The sequence below is a fragment of the Anthonomus grandis genome, chromosome 18, assembly GCF_022605725.1.
Source record: "Anthonomus grandis grandis chromosome 18, icAntGran1.3, whole genome shotgun sequence".
NCBI lineage: Eukaryota > Metazoa > Arthropoda > Insecta > Coleoptera > Curculionidae > Anthonomus > Anthonomus grandis.
The window spans coordinates 11,615,331-11,637,860 of record NC_065563.1 but is presented as its reverse complement, the minus strand read 5'-3'; the positions used below and the strand labels follow the sequence as shown (position 1 = coordinate 11,637,860).

Genomic DNA, 22,530 nt, shown 5'->3' with positions numbered 1-22,530 from the left:
AGTTTACCCAGTAAGTTGGCTTTTTCCCTTGCTGTTACCGCGATAGAACCATCATCTGCTGTTAGGGGTGGCAAGGCCGACTTAGCAAATCCTTGACTAACGGCTTTCGATACCGACCAGAAAGATCTTGTTCCATTTGGGCAGTTTAGCAGTTTGTTTTTGATCCTGTTATTGTGACTCTCTTTGCATTCATCAATAATTCGCTTGCAGCTATTTCTGGAGGCTAAAAAGTTCCTCCGATTTTCGATGGAAGGATGTTGACGCCATTTGCGATATGCTGCGTTTTTAGTGTTTACTGCCTTTTTGCAATTCAGGTTGAACCATTGCTTGTTGTTTGATCCGCATTTAGTAGAAAAAGGGAAGCTTCCATTCCTGCCAAGATCGTCTCTGAAATTTGGTTTGCACATTCTGAGATGTTATTGGTTCTAAAGCAGACTTCTTTCCAAGGGAATGAGCGATAAAATTCCCGAAGATGGTTCCACTCTGCTGATTTATAGTGCCATACCTTCCGCGGCATCGGAGGATCCTGCGTTTTAACCTCCAACTGGCAAGAGACTGTTATCAATTTGTGGTCCGATGTTCCTATTTATAATATTTTTTCCTGTTTACAATAATATTTACCACCAACTTCAAAATCATATCCGTTATTTCGGAAAAGGGTACATTCCTTGGTGTATGAGCCGTTATGGTTTTACAAGTTGTAAGAAAACACACCAAATATAAATATGTATTTAAAAAATTTTTAAATTGCTCCCCCTGCAAGGTATAGCGAATCCGTGAACGGATTTCTATTTCTCGTTCCAAAAAACCCCCTTACACCAAATTTTAATTTAATACCTCATGAAACACTCGACTTACATAAAAAAACGATTTTATATTTCTCATTTTGTCGTCCTGTATATTGAATACCGAGCGCCCAATTAAAAAATGGCATAACGAAAGTCGCATTATTTCGGTCTACCCTATAGGTGGCCGGCGGATTGGGCTCCTTTTTCTGGACGCCCTGTATAAACAAAAAATATGATATTATACAGGGCGATTCATTAAGAATGGGCAATCTCTTAACTGGAGATACTACACGCCAAAAGGATACAGGGTATTATATAAAGTTGGAATTTTAATTTGAAATTACTTAATAATTTTGTGATTTTAAGCAGTATTGTCTTGAAAATTGGCGACTTTATGCGTTTTGACATGAAACTTACGAATTTTGTGGTGAATTTAGCATTATTTATACGGGGCGTTAGTTACACCCTGTTACTTAGGTAAATTACGACATATCTTTTTTGCCTAATCTGTTATGGCTAAAATGACTAGAAAATCTAAAAGGCAGTTCAATTTTGAATAAAAAAAGGTACTCTTGTTTTATTTCATGTAACTCTATCAGTTTTAAAATTGCTAAAAGTCAAAAGCATGAAAAATCAACAAACATAAGTCTTCTGGTGAAACATGAACATGATGTAGTCAGGCTTGTGCAACAGGTTTGCCGAGTAATGAGGCAGATTAAGTGATACTATTATTACCAATATACACAATAGTCCATCCACTGAAGACCTTACGGAAAAAGTAACCACATTTTAGTATAAATTTAATGAATGTTGGAGCTTTTCTAACTAAATCCACATATCATAAAGATTTATCAACGATAATCGAAAAACTTTAGAAATTTTAAAAAATCATCAAAATAACTGGAAGTATAGTGATGAAACACCTCACAGTTTTAGGCATTTGTGGTTCTTTACTATCCTAAGAAGAACCAGGACTGAAAACAATGAAGGCCAGGGACTACAAATTAGTCAATGGAGAATTAGGTATAACCTAGAAGAAATCGAACCTTTCCATGGTACTATGCACCTTTTTGTTATGTGAATTATAAATTTAGAGGTTACACGTTTCAATGCAATTCAGTATACTACTAAATTGCATTCTTTATACTTTGCATGTGTCAATCTTTTTTGCAAGACATTTGATTTCATTTCTGCGCTAAACCATATTGGTAACTTGCATTTATTGTTAATATTATATAAACAAATGTAATGAGTGAATAAATAATTAAGGTTTTTTGTTTTTGAAGGCTTCAAAGGATGTGCGTCCCGATAGGTAAACTTTGCTGTTCTCCGCGACATTTAAGAAAAGAATCGCAAAGTAAGTTATATGCCAAGAAAATATATATCAAGCTCATCCAAAACTGCTGTAGCTCAGGTAATTTTGCACCTAAAAGGATAGTTTATACAATAAATTTATCCCCGGAGATCCTCCTACAGTTTTCTATAAAAAATATAAAAATCCTCCGACAACTTTTTAAGTTATGCTCAAAAATGTCTCTATATACAGCATGCTAAATCTTATTCTGAAAATTCCACTTTTAGCCTACTAGGTCCACCTCATGTAAAAAACTGTAAAACTCAGAAAGTATTTGTGCTGCAAAAATTGTTCATATATGAAAATGTTCTTCGAAAATTGCCTCAACTTTGAGTAAAAACCTCATTGAAATACCTGTAATAGTTTTTGAGTTATCACAGATAGAAGTGAGATTTTTATGGTAAAAATTGCTATAAACCAAAACTGCTGTAGCTCAGTTAATTTTGCACCTATAAAGTTATTTTATACAACAAATTCATCCTTAGAGACCCTCCTACAGTTTTCTGTAAAAAATATAAAAATTCCTCAACAACTTCTACGAGTTATACGCTAATATGTCTCTATATGCACAATGATCCGAAAATTCTGCTGTTAGCCTTCTAGGTCTACTAAACTGAATCTAACTAAGAAAGTATTTGAGCTACAAAAATCGTTCATATATAAAAATGTTTTTCAGAAATGGCCTCAACTTTGAGTGAACACCTAACTGAAATGCCTGGAACAGTTTTTTGAGTTATCACAGATAGAAGTGAGATTTTTCTGGTAAAAAGTGCTATAAACGAAAACTACTGTAGCTCAATTAATTTTGCACCTAACCGTTATTCCTACAAAATAAAGACAAAATCTTGTAACTTCGTTACAGTAGTGACTGCTAAGTGAAGATACTAATATAGTTAGCGAAACACGCGTCGAATATTAAGTACAGAGTTTTGGTTAGTGGTAAAACTGTTTTGTGATTAGGAGTGTCACACCAAAAGTTCCAACCATATATGATTCTTAAATAAAGGAATAGTTACCGGCCAAATCGTATTCCCCATCGGGATACATGTCGGGCATTTCGGCGGTTTCTCCGCCAATTAGGGCACATCCCGCTCGTCTACAGCCCTCGGCGACACCACTGACCACCTGCTTGGCAACGTCCACATCCAAACGGCCACAAGCGAAATAATCGAGGAAGAACAAGGGTTCGGCCCCGTGCGCTAGCACGTCGTTCACGCACATCGCCACCAGATCGATTCCTATGGTGCCGTGAAGGTTCATTTCCTGGGCGATCTTTTTTGGGAGAAAAAAAGTGAAAAAAGGGTTAAAAAATATGAAGTTTACTCACTTTTAACTTTGTTCCGACGCCATCGGTGCCGGAAACGAGTAAAGGATCCTTATAACCGGCGGCCGTGGTGTCGAAGAGGCCGCCGAAGCCCCCCAGGGCCCCCATAACCCCCGGTCTGACGGTCGATTTGGCCGCCGGTTTGATGTGGTCCACCAGGTCGTTGCCGGCGGTTATGTCCACCCCGCTTTGTTTGTAAGTTAAGGTGCCGGATTTCAGGATAGAGCTGCGAATAAAAAACAACGATCTTTATGCAGTACATACTTATCTTGGATACCCTGTGTTTCGTCATCACATGCTTGTAGTAATTATAATTATTAAATTTAATTTTCTCTTAATCAATACTTAGTGATACTTTAACTTTAATTTAATTCTTTATTTGTATTTAATATTTATGTATTCAAAAATATTTGCCTTACATCTTTTCCTTTTTCCACCTTTTGTATATTCCTGAACTATACATATATTTCCTTATATTAAATACGAATGCGAAAAGAGTGGGAGAAGAGGAGAAGGTCGTGCTAAGCTGTGAATTAAGTAGCAGCAATTCTGGCATTGACCGAAAGCCGGATCGATCGATAAGTGTCGACACTAGTGATGTTAACTTTCGTTACTTTTAGGTACTTGTAACGATTCGTTACTTTCGATACAAATATTCGTTACTTTGTATTAGTGATTTTTGATATTATGAGTATATTGATTAAAATTCGTTTAAATTTATTGCTGTTTTAGATACAAACTTATGTACGACGTATGTTCATGATAGTGGACAATCAATCAGTTATAGACATTTTTTTTGCACTTTTAAATCTCCTAATTTTTCCGAATATGCAGTGTTATCTTATGGTTGTTTAGGTATATTTTCTTTATAGTATAACGATTACGATTAAGCTGTTTTATAATCGCAAAATTATGTATTCAGACCGTACAAAAAATGATAAATATTTATTTTATATTTTTTCCTAAGTAGGTATTTTTAAAAAAATAAATAATTGAACGCATACATAAGACAAACTTATATTAATTTAGGCAAATTACTACAAATCTAAACAAAAAACAAAACAAAATGAATGTGTTGGTAAACTCACTTAAAATTAAAAATAAATTTAATACCATACATTAAATATATGTATAACAAATTGAAACTTAGGGTGCTACTTTTTCCAAACAACATTTTTTTTAAAACAAAATTTAACCTAATAATTTAATATTATAACAAATACGATTCATTATCATTATAATATGTCATTATTACAGTGCAAAAATATAAGTTTCTCTACTAATCGGTTGCGCCGTTCAGAAAGAATTTGTCCTGCTTTTGAGAAGAGTCTTTCACAGGGAACTGAAGTTCCAACAACAGAAAGATGTTTTTAAGCGAAAACTGATAACTGGGGATATGTTGAATGACGAGTTCGCCACCGATGTAAGGGATTTTCTTTTCTACCGATATTCGGTTCTGATAAAAAAAGTTCTAATTTCTGTGATAGCTGCAGCTGTAGGACTTATACTACTTTCAGTAGACCTGATAGTTTCATCAAAGTCTTCCCAAATTAAATCTGCACTTAGAGTGTTTGTTTGAGTTTCTATTGCGGTTTCTTCAGATTCATTAATTACAGTAGGAACAGTTTCAGCCTGTATTTTATTAATTTGTCTTACAACATCTTCTTGAATATTTTCTTTTACTTTTTGTAGAGCTATATCAAAATTAAAAGCTTTTGCTTTAAATCTAGGATCAAGAAATGTAGATTTCGCCAAAGTAATATTAGTTTCTATATTTCTAAATCTAAATTCAATGGAAGTTGATAACTGATTGATTAATTGTTTTCCTGTATCTGTAATAATTGTGTTAGAATTTAATTTATGCAATGCTTTTTTTAAACCTCCTACAATTAAAATGACCTTTGACAGTGTAACTGATTTATCCGCACACATTTCAACACTAACTTGCTCAAACGCTTTTAAAATCTTACATACTTCATCTAAAAATGTCCATTCTTCCGCATTTGGTAATTCTATCGGATTCTGTAACACTCCGACAGTCGCTCTTAAGGGTTCACTTAATTGTAGGAAACGTTTAAACATGTAGTATGTAGAATTCCATCTGGTTACAACATCGTTTATTAATTTTAAAGGGATAAATTTTGGATTATTGTTCATTTGCTTTTGTGTAGATAATAGTTTTTGGTTTGCCTGAGAACTTCTATGAAAATATTGAACCGCTGTTTTGATTTTTTTTTGGATATTTTGAAGGCAACTATTTATACCTTCTTTTACTATTAAATTTATTGTGTGTGCAAAACAGGGAATATGAGCCCAGCCACCTAGTTTAACAGCACCAACCACATTAGCTGCATTATCAGTGGTGACTGCATATACCTTATCTAATATTCCCCATTCAGCTGCTACACGTTTTAATTCAATGCACACATTTTCAGAAGTGTGCCTTTCATTATAGCTAAAACATGTTAAAATGCAAGAATGTAATTCCCAGTTATCAGTTATAAAATGCTCTGTTACTCCTAAAAAACCCTCTACATTAAGTGATGTCCACCCATCTGTAGTAAGGGTAACAAAATCTGTCCTTTTCAAAAGATTTTTTAAAATGATAACTTTTTCATCATACTTTGCAACCAAAAGAGATTTTGTAAATGTTGCCCTACTTGGTAAATTATACGATGGCTCTATTGCTTTTAGTAATTTTCTAAAACCCTTATCCTGAACTATAGAGAAAGGTTGCAAATCCTCAGTTGATTAATTTTGTACGCGGTAGTGAAACAAATTTTGTTAATTTTGCCTGTTGAGGTGTTTTTTTCTTATCATTTGGTTTTTTAATTGACGATGATGACTCTTGGTTGATTGCATTAAATGTGGACGGGATTTCTGGGTCAGGTTGAGTATGGCCTTTAGTTGAATTAGAGGATTCAATATTTGATAGCGTCAGCGGCTGAACCGATAATTTTTAAAAACAATAAATTATAATTTATGCGAACTACAAATTAAAATGTTCAACACTTCACGACTTTAGAAAAGTATAAAAATGGCCGACTGTTTCTTAAAATATACAAAAGAACAAAAAAAAAATCAGAAGCTTTGGGTTAAAAACTATGTTTTTTAAATGAAACACCCAGTTTTTATAAGTGTTTTTAACCTATAAACTTTGTAATATCTTACTAAAAAGCCTAAATATTTGTGTGTATTAAACTGTTCCAGCCACCCTGCCCTGCATATTTAAATATTTTTTTCCAAAAAATCAACAATCAACTGTTTTCAAAATTATGTAGATTGTGTCATATACTAAAAATTACAAAATACCATTTTCAAACTCTAACTTACTTGTTTTTTTTTGCTGGCGGCTCATCAGTGTCATCATTCTCGTCACTCCTCTCATTTAACACTGTAAAGTGTTTTGTCTGCAAGTGTTTTTTTAGATTGGACGTGTTGCCTCCTTTAAAAGAATATACTGTCTTGCACAAATGGCATTTAGCTTTTCCTTCGGAAATGACTGTGTAATGCAACCAAATAGCACTACGTTTTTGTATTTTCCCTTTTTTTTCCATTTCAAAAAATACGCTATTACGTTTCACAGCAAAATAAACAACATGATATTCTTTCTCTTTAGAACGGGGAACGGGGAATCCCAGATACTATAGCCTCCGGCTAATCATAGCCCATAATATATGAAGTAGGTGAATCCCAGCCAACAGCAAAAAAAGAACCTTAGACATCACCGGCACCGGCAATCTGCATGGCATTATAATTATATTCTCTTTGGACTGGACCCCGCGTGGCAACCCGCAACGCGCAACGCAACCCGTTACCGTTGATTGAATATTTGGGAAGATACGCAACCTTATGGGCTAAAGCGTGACCGCAAATATGCGTGAAAAATAGATGGCGATTCTCTCCAGTATGCGCGAAAATAATTTCGTCCGTCGCTTCTCATTAGTAATCGGCCGACCATCCGAGTCGTGTGGGAGAGTTTTTGCACAGGTTCGTGTTTGCCGTATTGCAATTTGGTAGTTGTTAAAAATTTTTCTTGGATATCATAATCACAAATAGATAGATATATGTAAATGTGTTTAGTTTGTGAGACGATGGCTCCTTTAAGCAAAATTAATCAGTGTGCGTATATTAATTAAGACTTTGATTTATAACAACCTAATATGGGAATCTCAAAATCTTATTAGAAAATCTTTAAAAAAATCTAATTATAAACCTCACAGAAAATTATCTATTTTATCTACAAAAATCAATCCAAACTCTTAAAAATACTGTCTCTTCATGTCTATGAGAGCCATTTTCTCTTTTTCTTTTTTTTACTTTAAGAAAATTTTAAATCAATATATTATGTTTATGGTCTTTAGTGTTTTAAGTATTTTCAATAATTGTTTTCATGATGAAATTCATTCATGAAAAAGATAAAAATAAAGCCTAAAAAGCCTTTAAAGTTATTGAGAAACTGGTTATAGTACGAATGGTAGCTTTCCTAATAAAAAAAATAACATATTAAATGAATGTCGAGTAATGTTTTCATTCCTGGAGAGATTATATTTGAGCTTGAAGAAGGTCACTTTGCTGCAGCGGTATTCTGCGACTTCTCTAAAGACTTTGACTGTGTCAACCATGGAAATTGCTCGATAAGCTTTCTAGATATGGGTTTAGGGGAGTTGCTCTAGAATGGTTAACATTTTGTTTTGTTAGACAGAAAAAAGTTTGTTTGGCCAAATGGCAGTTTGTCTGAACTTTGTGTAGTAAGCAGGGTTCGTTTCTCGGTCCTATTTTATTTCTATTGTATATAAATGACCTGGCGTTTCTCCAGATAAGAGGATTCTTCACTATTTTTGCAGATGACACCACTATCTTATGGGCAGACAATAATAAAAGCACATTAACAAAAACAATTTCTACAGATTTATTAATGATTAAACAGTGATTTGATGCTAATTTGTTGTCTTTAAACATAGATAAGCCTAAATTGTTAAGTTTTTATGTTCAGAGCAGTTCATGATTCACAAGAAAGAATTGGAAGTGAATAATTTTAACAGATTTCTTCGAATTGTTATCGATCATAAACGTAAGTTTTATGGAGATATGTCAGGAGGCAAAAACTGGCTAGACGATGTTATGCTGTTAGAGTGGTTTTAAATGAACTGAGATTGATATCTGCAAAAACGGTCTATTTTTTTTTGTCGAAAGTTGGAACTTACTTTCATACAAAAATACCTACAGTATAGAATAACATTTTGGAGTTGCATTAGTAAACGGCTTTTTGACTCGATGTTTGTTTTTAAAAAACGAGCCATTAAATATATGTGTCATAAATCTCCACAGGACATGCAGACCCCTATTTAAAGATACTTTCCTTGTGTTGCTTGTTTATTGTTGAGTCTGCTTGCCTAATATATAAAAAATATAAATTGTATCTTCAAAATAATGGCTCCTTAAAACGTTATAATATCAGAAAAGAATACAATATTCCAATGCCCATCCCGAAAAGTGAACTAAAAATTCTCTTATTTACTTGAGCATAAAAATTTTTAATCATTTTCCAAATGTCATAAAAGTCTCTAGAAGTTCTCCTCGCTTTAAAAAGTTCTTAACGAAACTTCTTAAAAGCAAGTATTTTTATAGCATTAGAATTTTTTGAAGATAGTTAGGAACAGGCCAATCGTATATAATTAGTTTTTAGTAAAGATGTAAAGGTTAGAATTTGTGATGTTACTCTAAAAAATTTTTAAGTCGTCTTGCTTTGAAATTGAAAATACATTTTGTGTTTATACTAGTATGTTGAACCCACTATTGTGTATTGTTTTTAAATTATGTGTTAGTAATATGTCGATTAATGTGCCTATTTTATATCATAGAAGTACCATGTCAACAAGTAGGTACCATGTATTTATGAATAAAGTATGTTTTGAATTTTTTGAAATTCGAAATTGTATTTAAAAGAGAGAGAGGTATATAATATTTCATAGGGATGATTCCAACTACTCACTAGAAATTACCTCGTTGAAAAAGTAATTCTTGTTGTAAAAGGGTTATTCAAAACTGCAAGTGGCCAACATGGAGTCGACAAGAAGAAAAAAAGTTGATTATGACTCTCTAAAGAAGGATTTAAGAGTTATTAAACGTCGTATTTAAAAGCTAAATATGTTAACTTGTAAATGAGAGAAAGCGTTTACAATAATGTATAAATGATTTTATTTTATATTTTCAAATAACGCCAGAAAAAAATTAAAAAACCATTTTGCCAAATTTCACCTTTTTCCTGAATATTAGGAAGTATTTGGCATTTTTCCAATTTTTAGATTGCATTTGTTCAATCATTGCATTTATATTGCGCAACTTTCGCCTAATTAAACCATTTATTGCTCATCCTTATTTTGGACATCCTGTATAACCGCGATGAGACCCTTCATACTGTTAAACAAAATATTTGTTTTTTTTTCTTATTAACTTTTTCTAGTTTTAAGAATTAGTAATTAAGTGTTTCCCTGTATTGCAAATTAAAGTGTGGCCTATTTTCGATATTTTATAGTGTTGTTACACCCTTATTCAAAACATTTCAACCCTTATTCAAACATTCATACATTACTTAACCACCACATTTATCTATAACTATCTTTATAGTTATTTATGCGAGATCACAGCGCATTTAAATATCGGCAATAACAAAATAAATAAAAGCGCTGTTATCATCATCGCCCTTGTCTTAAAAAAATAACAAAACGGCCGGGCGGCCAAAGATTCCCGCGTCGTTAAACTGCAAATGGTCAATATAGCGCCGACAAAGAAAAACAAAGTTGATGATGGCTCTTTAAAGACAGAACGTCGTATTTTAAATTTTAAAGGTGTCATCGTATAGGCGAGAAAAAGTGGTCACAATAATTTATTCATTTAATAAATACTTTTGTCATATATTTTGAAATAACGCCAGAAAAAAATAAAATGATTTTGCCAAATTTCAGTTTTTTGCAAAATTTAGGAAGTATTTAGATTTTATTATAAAAGGACACTATATTGCTCAACTTTCCTCTAATTATTCCACCTCTATTGACGTCCTGTATAACCGTGATGCGGGGTCTTTAAACAAAATGTTTTTTTTTGTTACTAGGTATCTTTTTATAGTTTTAAGTATAGTTGTAACAACTGGTAATTGAGAATTTTCCTGTGTCGCTTAAAACTTAAAATGTGGCCTATTTTCAATTTCTATTAACATCCTCACTCACAACCCCTTACTTTACAGATGTCACTACGCTGCACATTTTTCAGATATGGAATCACATGACAAAATGGGTTACTTTTTACAAAAAATTATTGATCAAGAAGTTATATTATGATCGGTATTAAGTCTTATGAATTATTTCAATTATTCTTTATAATATTTACGTGAAACCTACTTATATCCTAAAATTTGTTCCACATATTTTTTGTATATTAGTTTTTAGTTAATTAAGTGCAACGGGCTTTTTATTTAAAAACTTGACCCTCTTGAACACAAAATGAAGGAAACAATGTTTGTTGGAATTATAACTTGTATTAAACTTTGTTGGTAATTTTGTAAAAATAGCTTTTTATATATATTTTTGTATTAATTTTTGTCTCAAAAACATATTTTGGTAAGTAATTATTTGTTTATAAAATTTAACTTTTAAAAAATTTCAATATGCCTCCACCCTTAAGTATATCACTTATCACTTGACCACCACATAAATGACACCGTGTTGTATGTTCAAAAAAAATAATAAAAACATAATTGGCAGCATCATCCCATATCTTAAAAAAATATCCAACACGGCCGCGTAACCGGAGATTCCAGCGTCGTTGAAAACCTGACTCAAAGAAGCCAAAAGCCAAGTCCACACAGCTAAAATAAATCGTTCCTAGATATGACGCTTCGCGGCAGCACCACACGGTGCACGAAACTGAACGGCAATCCGATAGTCGACCGGGTACACTTTTTAACACAGGATTGCGTATCTTCCCAAATATTCAATCAACGCCGTTACATAGACCCTCCGTTATCCCGTCGTAGTCGGTCGTAGTTCATAAAATTTTTTAGATTCTCTCGCATCTCGCTGTTTGGTTCGTATAAATTTGGCTTTTCGTGATTCGTTGTTTGTGGTTAAAGTAGAAAAAATCAGTCAGAAACGAAAGTAACGAAATAACGAATAAAAATTAGCTTTTGTATTCGTTACTATAAGTACATCTTAAGTAACGAATACTTTGTAACGAATACTTACATTTTTGACATCACTAGTCGACACTGTTTTACGCGCGTATTTTTCGGTACATGTCCTACTGCACCCATCCCCAAAACATCCAGGATAAGTTACTTTATTTACTAAGTTACTCTCTCTTTACGTTTACGAATCAGCAGGTGAGAGGTTTAGATTACCGGTTAAATTCGAATATTGAGTCAGTGAAACCTATGACTTAAGGGTTTTACTTAATTCCCTCGGGATATACATATTTCGAAGGAGTTAGCCCATTTTACCCTGTATATGTAAAAAAACTATAAAAAGGAAAATTTTGGAAAAGTTATTACTCACCTCGCCACCCCCTTGTGGGCGATATCCTTTCTGAACTGGGCCCCGTCGAACTTGATAATTTCGCAGGCCTTCGTGGCCTTAGCGGCGGCCAAAACCAATTGGGGCGCCAACGCCACCGCCACCAGCACCCTGCCGCCATTCGTCACCAGACTACCGTCCTTTTCCGCCACCCCACAATGGAATACCACATGGTTGGGTTTACCATTTACTGCGTCTAAACCTGTTACATAAAAATCATAATATCCCCCCCTTCTTAAAAAGCAAATTAAATATTCACCTTTAATGACTTGTCCTTTACTGGAACTTTCCGGGTAGCCCCTGGAGGCCATCACCACGCCCACGGCACTGATCCCTTCCCGCCATTTTAACTGTTGCGAGTCCAACGTGCCGTCGCAACAAGACAACATGATCTCGTACAAGTCCGACTCTAATAAAGGGAGGATGACCTCGGTTTCCGGGTCACCGAACCTGCAATTGAACTCTAAGACTTTGGGGCCCTGCGGGGTGAGCATCAGCCCCGCGTAAAGCACCCCACTGTAACTGATGCCATCCTTTTGGAATCCCCGCACGCTTTTTTCCAGGACTTCTTTTAGGACGAAGTTGTACTGGTCTTTGGTTAGAAGGGGGCAAGGGCAGTAGGCCCCCATGCCCCCCGTATTGGGGCCCTCGTCGTTCTCGAAGATGCGCTTATGGTCTTGGGCCGGTAACATCGGTTTGATCGTGCGACCATCGCAGAAGGCCAATACCTATAGGTAAGGTTGGATAGGGTTGTGTTGGTTGTAGGGTAATGTTAACTGTATGTAACAGTATTTCAACCTCCCCAAAACCATAATATGACAACTTGGCACATATCAACTCATGATCAATAACATCAAAGGCTTTAGAGTAGTCTATCAAAATCAATATAGCAGCCATTTGCTTATTTTGAATTTTTACAGTGTCGTCAGTAATATTTAGCAGTGCAGCTGTTGTACTATGACTAGGTCTAAAGCCCGATTGATGCACAGGAAAAAGGCCATTTGTATTAAAGTAATCGGTGATCTGAACATAAATCACTCTTTCTAGAACCTTTGATATGACAGGAAGCAGACTAACAGGCTTCAAATTTGTAAAATTGACAGGATCACGTTTTTTAGGCAGTGAACAAGAGATTCTTTCCAGCAATTTGGGAAATGACCATGTTCGAGACAACTATTGACAATATGAGTTATATGTAAAAAAATATATTAACCTTCCAGGTTTCCTCGTTGGTTTTTCCCAGAATTAAGAAATCTTATTTTATCAAAAAAGACTGCTCATGCTAAATTCAAAAGTACTAACTTAGCTAAAGATTATATCCTGTTTGCTAACCTACGTACTCAATGTACAGTTCATACTGAGCAATGCTATAGATCTTACATTGCTACCTTAAATGAGTCAATTCAATCTGACACCACACAATTTTGGAATCATATTAACTCCCTTAATAAAAGTCATGGTATCCCAAATGCTATGCATTTAAATGATATTTCAGCAGATTCGGGGGAGGATATTGCAAACTTATTTTCTACCTATTTTCTAGTGTTTATCACTATGATGAGGTTGACCTAACTAACTTTAATTTTCCAGTAGCAAATTCTGTCGACATGCCTTTTATCCAGTTCACCCTGCCTGAGGTTTTTGAATCTATATTAGGTCTTAAGGACAAACTGACTTGTGGTCCTGATAATGTTCCTACCTACTTTCTAAAAAGATGTGTTTATAGTTTGCCTAGATCTTTGTGTACATTATATAATTTGTCTTTAAAATTACAAACTTTCCCTGAAAAATGGCGTGACAGCTTTATAACTCCTGTATTCAAAAATGGTGACTTTTTGAGCTTATCCTGAACAAATATCTTACTTGGCATTGTAGAGGTCTCTTGAGCAACGAGCAACAGGGTAAATCTACTTCTACAAACCTTGTATTATATCATGACTTCATTGTCAGGGCTTTCGAGGAGGGTCATCAGGTCGACTCCATCTATACTGACTTCTCAAAGGCCTTTGACACAGTCGTCCACTCATTGCTCATTTTTAAATTAAGATGCTATGGTTTCCCTAAGTGGTTTCTTTCTTGGCTAAATAATTACCTACATAAAAGGATACAATTCGTTAATGTAAGGGGTTCACTTTCAGTTCCTATTTTGGTCACCTCAGGGGTGCCCCGGGGGTCACATTTGGAGCCTCTACTCTTTAATTTATTTATTAACGATATTTTTAGTATTATCAAATTTTGCCTATTATTTGCAGACGATCTGAAGCTATTTTACATATTTTAAAATTGTCTGATTGCCTGATGATACAATCAGACATAGATTCTCTATATAATTGGTCTGTCTCTAATGGCTAATATCATTTCTTTTACTTAATCTAGAAAAGTTGTCCCATTTGACTACCACATAAATGATAATATACTTTCAAGGGTATCGCTAATTAAAGATTTGGGGGGTGTTGTTTAACAGTTCCCTGACTTTCATACCCCATATAGATAGTTTGTCTAGTAGAGTCCTTCGTATTCTTGGTTTTATAACTAGAAATACTCAAGACTTTTCAGTAGCGACCTTCAGTCTGATTCTTCCATAGTCTGGTCCCCTTATTTACAGTCTTGATAAGGTCCAAAATAAATTTCTCAGGACTTGTGCCTAGCGATTAAATGTACGAGATGAGTCTTTATTGGAACTTAAGTCACCGCTAAATATGACTTCTCTTGAGGACTATCGAACTAGGTGTGATATGATATTTCTTCACAAGTTGATTAACAATGCTATTGATTGCCCTGAATTGTTATCGCGGGTAATAGGTCTCACTCCTGTACCCCTCTTTCCAACACGAAAAACTTTACTAATTTGATCCTCTGGTCTGTCCTCCACCACGTTCTGAAGCAAGCTTCTAACTTTGTTCGTATCAAACGCGACTCCGTCTCTCTCTGGCATCCTCAGATGTCGACTCAGTCACACTGTACAGCATGATGTTCTTAGATCGCCTCTTTCGCTCTTCAATTTCCTCAAAAAAATCGCCACCTGTCTCTGAGGCAATGAGTGCTCTGTTTTCACCTTCACTCTGAGAATTAGATCTAGAAAAGGCTACTTGAAGATCACTTACCGCCTGTTTCAAGGTAGATACTTCCTGTTTCCAGACTTTCAATACGCTCTGATTTTTCTTTAGTCAGGTTGCGTATTTCCTGCAAAGTCTCATGCAATTCAGTTCTCTGATCAAGCATAATATTGAGCATATTTGAAAATAATGCGATAACATCTTTGGTGTTCACTTTTTGTTTGTTCAGAAGAGATGACATTAACTCCATCAAAGGGAGAGGTCAGGGAGCCGCCGACCGGGGCTTTGAGGGAATTGTTATTGTTGCGTCTTGTCCCAGTCATGTTGCCGCTGTTTGAATTAGATTTCAATGGTTTAGTTGGGTTTAACACCCTGCGATCCACTTTTACTAGGTCCGCAAGCACCCATGGAGACTCTCCTGACTTCAGTTCTGGTACATACTTTACATTCCCAATCATGTGCACCCGTTTTTTTTAAATTTCGAAAATATCAAGTCAAATTGCGCATATATATTGTTGTATTCATTTTTTTTTTGGCCAAGGTTAGTTTGTGCTTAAATTTTTCTGGAAGTTTTATCTTATTTGTATATCTTGGGCTGCTACATATTAATATACATTTAGATAGATATATTGTTGATTTATAGAAAATTTGGATATTTAATAGATTAAGTTCGTTAATATATTTGTTGATGGCAAAATAATTATATACATTTAGGGTTAGGATATATTTTGTAATTTTGTTATAATGGGGACATCCCGTAAATAAATAAATATTATTACAGGCAAACAAAGTTTCACCATCTGAACTGTTATCGCATCAATACCTGTAGCATTTGACTCAATACTCACTGCACATACTTAAACACATCAGAGGGATCGACCAATTTGAAAGTAAATTGTATGCCTCCCTTATTTTATTATAATTATAATATGCCACTTTATTATGACAGTTGTTTGATTTTTTAAAAACGCTGCAGAAACCACATTTAACAATTCAGGAGGAATCTGAATAACTGTATTTGTAGGAACATAAACATTGAGGTCTATAACTAAACTTTTCGTTTATCCTTTTGGGTCTCCAAATATTGCAAATAAGCCAACGTTTCCTTACGTATAGAAGTTTTAGTAAGATTTCGAAGCATTCTATAATGTTCAAAATTTTTCGTAGAGTTGTTTAATTTACATTTGAGCCTTGCCTTGTCTCTTTCCCTCATTAAACCTCTTATTGCATAAGTCAACCATGGTGCATAAGGCTTAGTCACTCTAATGGACCTTACAGGAGGCATTTTTACGTTTCCATTTAACGCAACTGGTTGCGCTAACCGTCTAGGAAATGTAATGCGCATCCATGAACTCCGTTCCCTACACAGCGTGTGCAACAAAGTGATGCTTACATTGATTGGTATTATATAATTTAATGTAGATCACAAAGGTGATAAAAATATAGATTATTCGTACTGTTTTATTGTTATTTATTTACTTATTGTAGAATATTAGCAAAACAGCATAGTAACACAAGAAGAAATAATATTATTTTAAGGTAACGTTCGTTATTAAGCTAATTTTAATTTATTATTTAACAAAAGAATAATAATTGTAAAAATATGTATACAGTGGTGGCTACAAAATTAAAAACACCCCAATGTTTTAAAAATTATAATAGACCTGTGTAAAACACGTCAACTGAGAATTATTGGATTGAATTTTCCAAATTCGCTATTAGTTCTTTAATAATTGCTATAGAGTAATATATTTTTTATAATTTCAGGGTGTTTCTAATTTTATGACCACGACTTGTACATGATGAGGTACAGGCAGTAAAAAATATTAATGACTACTTCCATGCCCAATGGCATAGGACAAGTTTAGAAATGTGTTCTAGCATAAATCTTGATTGATTCCCTTCAGCAAAATTGTTTAGATTTAATTTACGTTTTGATAGCTGCATCTGGTATTCAGCAGAGAATTTATTATCATCTGAGGTAGGTTCTATCATTTCATCTGATATAGGTTCAGCTATATCATTTGCTTCCATTGGCTTGTTGAACTCATTGTTGCTTTTTTTGTTATCATCATTATCCATTCCCATGAAAAAAGAATTGTCTACTCCACTACCTAAAGCTAATGTCGCTAACTCGACGCGGTCTTGATAAATCAAATCAGGAGCATGCGATAGATTTGCACCACGAATGTTTACAAAATTTCCCCCCTGCTCCATCTGGACAATTACATTGCTCTGTTTGAATGTTAACAGTGTATAACATTTGTTCGTCGAACTCTGAATTAACAGTATATTTAAAGTCGCTTACTTTAGTAGCATTTAGTGTGGTACATTTATTGGCAAATTTCTTGAAATAAATTTGAAGTGACATTTTTCTAGAATTCGCAGAAGAAATCAATTTTCGTTGGTAAAATTGTTCCATAGAATAAATAATAAAATCTACCAAAGACACAAAATTAAAAGCTTTACATCTCTTCAGGATTAGGTCTTTAAAAATACGTATGAAGACTTCTACTATATTATTCGTATTGTGGCCCCTAGTTGTCAGGTCAGTCCAAAAGCAATGGAACCATTCTGAATTTCTTTTCCACATTTCTTTGGAATAGTTTAAAAATAATGGATATTGCTGCATAATTCATCTTTGAATAGATTACAGTCAATAGAACATCACGAAATTTTTGCATAAGAGGACGTCGATCTGTTTTTTCAATTCCATGTGACTAGTCCCACAGCCAGCGCCATACAGCTTGCATAACATGAAAAGTGCAGAGTAATGTAGTTGATATAGGAAATATAGCGTGGAGCGCATTTATTTCTGCAATTGAATCATTCGTCATAAATCCAGCAGGTGCCCCTTTACCAGAAAACCCATCACATCCCAGGTTTTCTCTAAGTTTTTGAAAACAAAATTCATATACTTGTTGTGGATCACACAGCCGAGAGGTACACCGCCAACTTTAGTAGCACAAAAAAGGAATGTTATAGAATTACCTATTTGATCGCATGATCCACTGCTGTCAACAATTTTACCAGAAAAATGCATACTGTGAGCTCTAAACATTAAGGGCGTTATTATAACACAGCAAAATGGCTCTTCGCTCACAAACGTCTTGGTTCCGTGACCTTCAAAGTGAGTTTTTTTCTCAATCAGCTTTTCAAATAGACTTTTGTTTTGTTCTTTCTCCATAATTTTCTTTCCTACACATTCTTAAAAATTAAAACTGGAAGCAACATATTATTACTTAAGCAAAAATACGTATTACCTCCATTGGTCATATAAATGATAAATTGAGCTTTCCATAGGATTTACTTGGGCATTGGCAAGAGTTTCACATATTTTATTACTTGGCGTTGTAGCCATGAGTTTAGATTTATGGAAATCATTAAAATCATTAAAATACTTGACGAAGCAATCTTTTGTAGCTGAGGTTACTCTTAAATAACTATAGGATTCTGCCACCGAAACCCTGTGGCTATGCTTAAAATATACCTAAAATTGATAAAATATTTTAAGTAAGTATAATTAGTTTATAATATTTAAAAAACGTGTTCATTTCTCAAAGAGACCAGATAACTACACTGCCCAGCAAAATGAACGCATAATCTTGATTTTGTCCATAAGATTCAATGCAAAAATGCTTTTTTTTTAAATAGCTATAACTTTCTTAATTACTAAGGTATTAAGACAATTAAAAAAGGAAAATGTTAAGCGATCTATAGGCTCTAGATCCAGTAAAACGCGACTACGATCCAAGGAATAATATCATGATATAATAACTAAAAGATGTTAATAATACTTGAAAGTTTGGCAAATTTGTGCGTAATGTAATTCTTATGGGAAAATTAAAAACAAAGGTGCTTAAAAACGTTTATCACCCTGCAGGATATACTCTCAACAGCACTGTCTTACTTTCATGGTGAGCTTAAAATTTGATTTATTCCAAACAATTTCCTTTTTTAATTGTTTTAATACCTCATTAATTATAAAAGATATAGCTGTTTAAAAAAAAGCATTTTTGCATTGAATCTTATGGAAAAAGTAAATTTTATTGATGAGACCGAGTCGTTTTTATACGCCATAATTTTATCATATATTGAATTGTCGAACGGTGGGCTGCCAAGGCAGTTGTGCATATATAGTTGGATCAATGGATCTTTGCGTTTACGTCATCACGTGTTCAAGGTTGATCTTTATATGAATCAATCAGTTGTCAAACCAGCATCAGTGGCGGAGGCATTTTTAAACTTAAAAAAAATAATAGGTTTTCATGCCCAATTTCCGTGGGTGGCGATTTTCGCCAGAGATGAAATCTGCGATTATTTGAAATTTGTTTTTAGTATATTGTCACTTTTAGGGCAGCTAATTTATTTATAGCTATTTGCTATCTATTTCAACCTGCTGTTCTTTATTACTGGTAGAATATTTTTTTAAATTACTCACGTCTTTTCTACTTATAAATGCAATAGATACTTCATACACAGTGTCTTTTAGGACCTCATAAAAGTTATCATAATATTTGTTTTTACTTCACAATAAAATATTTATAATAATTTTTAATAAAGAAAGATTTTCATCGAAAATAGACAGTATTCATATTATATAACAATAAATTTCCATGAACTTTATTCCTTTAAAGCTTATGAAAAGCTTTGTATAAAGGTTTGAGACATAATTTTAATGTTTTCATGAGCGTTTTAAACAAAATCATTATTATTTACTTTATTGCAGTCCTATTTCTAAAAACAAGTTATTAACAAAAAAAAAACAAAAAATGAATCATTTGTACCTCCATTTAAATTTTTTTTTTTTACAAACAAGAGATTTAGTTAATAAGAGATACTTATTATGATAATATGCTAAAAGAAATGGAGCAACCCGTATTTTATACCGTTACCCAAATATTCTTACACCAAAACATTTTTTTCAAAACAAGTTTTTTCTCATTGAACAAAAAAATATCAATAAGTTTAAGGTAGAAAATTGAATTATGAATAATCACTGTCACTATCTTCCGAGCTAGTTTTACTGTTTAAACTAATCAGAATTTGGGGTATCTCTTCAATAATGACTTCCCTATTATACCAGTCCTTGATTATTTTTTCAGTGTGGCAAACCTTAGCGTTCCATACTTCTGGTGTACATTTCTCTAATGATTTTTTCCACATATCCAGTACATTTTCGTCTTTATGAAAATGTAAAGAACTTGTGTCTTTATGAAAAAACTGTTTGTAAAACAGAAAAAGGTTTGGCAAAAAACTATTTCAATAGAGCTTCAACCAAACACAAAACATAACAATGAACAGTAAATAAAAAAAAAAGAAATCAAATTTCTCTAAAACTCTTTGGCAAGGCAAAGCAAAGTCGAGAACATAAACAAACATGGTTGCTTGTGGTTGTAGACGAAGATCTAAGATGTACAAAGAACTTTCCACAAAATGTACTTAACATGAGGTGTTATTACAGAAAATTCTAAATTAAAACTTGTTTTATTTACAAGCCGTGGTTTCCTTTGTTCATTAGAAGAAAGTTATTTTTTTAATATACATACAAACATAAAACATATATTATACCAGTATACTTCTATATAAAAAATGTATTATATTTAGTACATTTTTGCGAAAACACCCTCGCGGAAGGAAATAATCGATTTTAAAACCCGACGGGGAGCCAATGATGTTGAAAGTTTATCATAGACATACGATCGAATGTTTGTCCTTGTCTAACTCATAACTGTCGCTCCGACCGTAGGTCGAGTATTTTGAAGACTTACGTTCTGTGCTCCTTCTCATTTGATTTGTCTAAATTAGAAAGAGAGCGGATGAGAAACAATTGTGTTGAGTTGAATGATAGTTTAGTGACGTGAACGCAAAGATCCATTGCTCCAACTATAGGTCTCCTGATGGACCCGTCATGCCCCACCGGGGGTTACCAGAGCCCAACGGCCTTAGAGAAACCTATAAGGCTCTCTGGTCTGAAGGACTTAAAGTCACTTGGTACACTGAAAGTGTTACCCAAGTAATTGAACCTGGCGCGCGTGAATGCCGGGCACTCCCCGACTACATGGTCAACGATTTCATCCTCCTCACAGCACCATCGGCATTCCGGGTTGTCCGCAATACCGATAGTATGGACATGGCTTCTTAAGTGCCAGTGACCGGTTAAAAGACCTGTCACTAGCCGAATTTTTAGGCGTAGTAGATTTTTGGTGAGACAGGCAGAGGGCCCACCTATGTGCGCTTTGGCCTGTCTCATACCATGGGACTCAGTCCATCTTCGGTGGATCCACTTGTCCAGCAGACCCTTCATTGACGCGACCGCAACGCATTTGGCGATACCAACTATGGGTTCAGGCCTCATCGGCACATTCGCTTCAGTCAGTCCGCTTCCTCATTACCTGCATGGCCTGCGTGGCCAGGTATCCAGACGAGCTGGACCCTGCAGTCAACCTGTACCAGTTTTTTCAGGACTTTTATGCACTCTAGTACAAGCTTGGAGCTTACCTTTGCGGCCGTGATAGCCTTAATGGCAGCTCTGCTGTCCTAGCATATTGATACGACTGTATTGCGGTGTCCGCAGCTTAGGATTTTCTGTCCGCATTTTAATACAGCGAATACTTCGGCCTGGAAGATAGTGGCGTGCTCCCCCAGCGAGTATGCCCTACTGCTATCATATATTTAATTATCTGTACTACAAAAATCTGTTACATTTTTGTTCTGCTTGAAAATTAAATTTTACATATTTATAAATTAAAAGTCCGGACCTGTCGTTAGCATTTATCGCGAATGGCCGCCTGTCGCCAACATAACAAAATTAAACCCTAGAAATACGCGGGACAAAACAGCTATCAATATAAAAATCTTCAAGATTTGAAGTGTTATTTTAGCTTACTATTTATTAACAGTCATAACTGAGCACTTATAACTTACCTCGATAATGGCGTTTAGACCCTCCTTAAGCAAATGGTCCCTGCACCTTGAAAATTTGTTTTCTTTTTTAACCTTAATGAATATTTTCGCGCCGCAGCACCTATTCCTATTTCTTACGCTGCTTGTTTCTCTTTCTTTATTTTTAGCATTATGTTAACAAACCCAATGTTTTCGATATTGCAGTTTTTTTATTTTAGGATATGTTCTGTTTACAATCCATTCTGTGCAAGTAGTTAGAAATAGAAAAGTTGTTGATCCATTTTTTCGCAATAATATTGAGATCTTGTTCGATGGTGGTTCGTAAGATAAGTATGGATTCGTCGGATTTAATTACTCTAATATTCGAATCAAACGTATTTATAAATTCAGCATATTTTCTGTCGTGTCTTGATTCATATATCTATCACAATCACAAAACACAACTAATAAATACACGAAAAAACCCTTCTGGCTTGAACGTGGGCGACTCAAAACGCTTTTACTTAGTTACGGAAACGCACTGAAACGGGCC

General features: G+C 34.4%; 1 protein-coding gene across 2 annotated transcripts in view; it reads right to left on the bottom strand.

The window, feature by feature from the left end:
- Positions 1-22,530, bottom strand: part of LOC126746928 (trifunctional purine biosynthetic protein adenosine-3) — a 47,398-nt gene that overhangs the window by 16,324 nt on the left and 8,544 nt on the right. The window contains exons 4-7 of one of the 2 annotated variants that reach the window (XM_050455352.1): positions 12,296-12,764; positions 12,019-12,238; positions 3,470-3,692; positions 3,159-3,414 (exon numbers count right to left, since the gene is read on the bottom strand). In XM_050455352.1, the coding sequence (XP_050311309.1) occupies positions 3,159-3,414; positions 3,470-3,692; positions 12,019-12,238; positions 12,296-12,764 (1,168 nt within the window). Of the gene's footprint in view, positions 1-3,158; positions 3,415-3,469; positions 3,693-12,018; positions 12,765-22,530 lie in introns of both variants that reach the window. The other variant, XM_050455351.1, reaches the window with a different exon arrangement.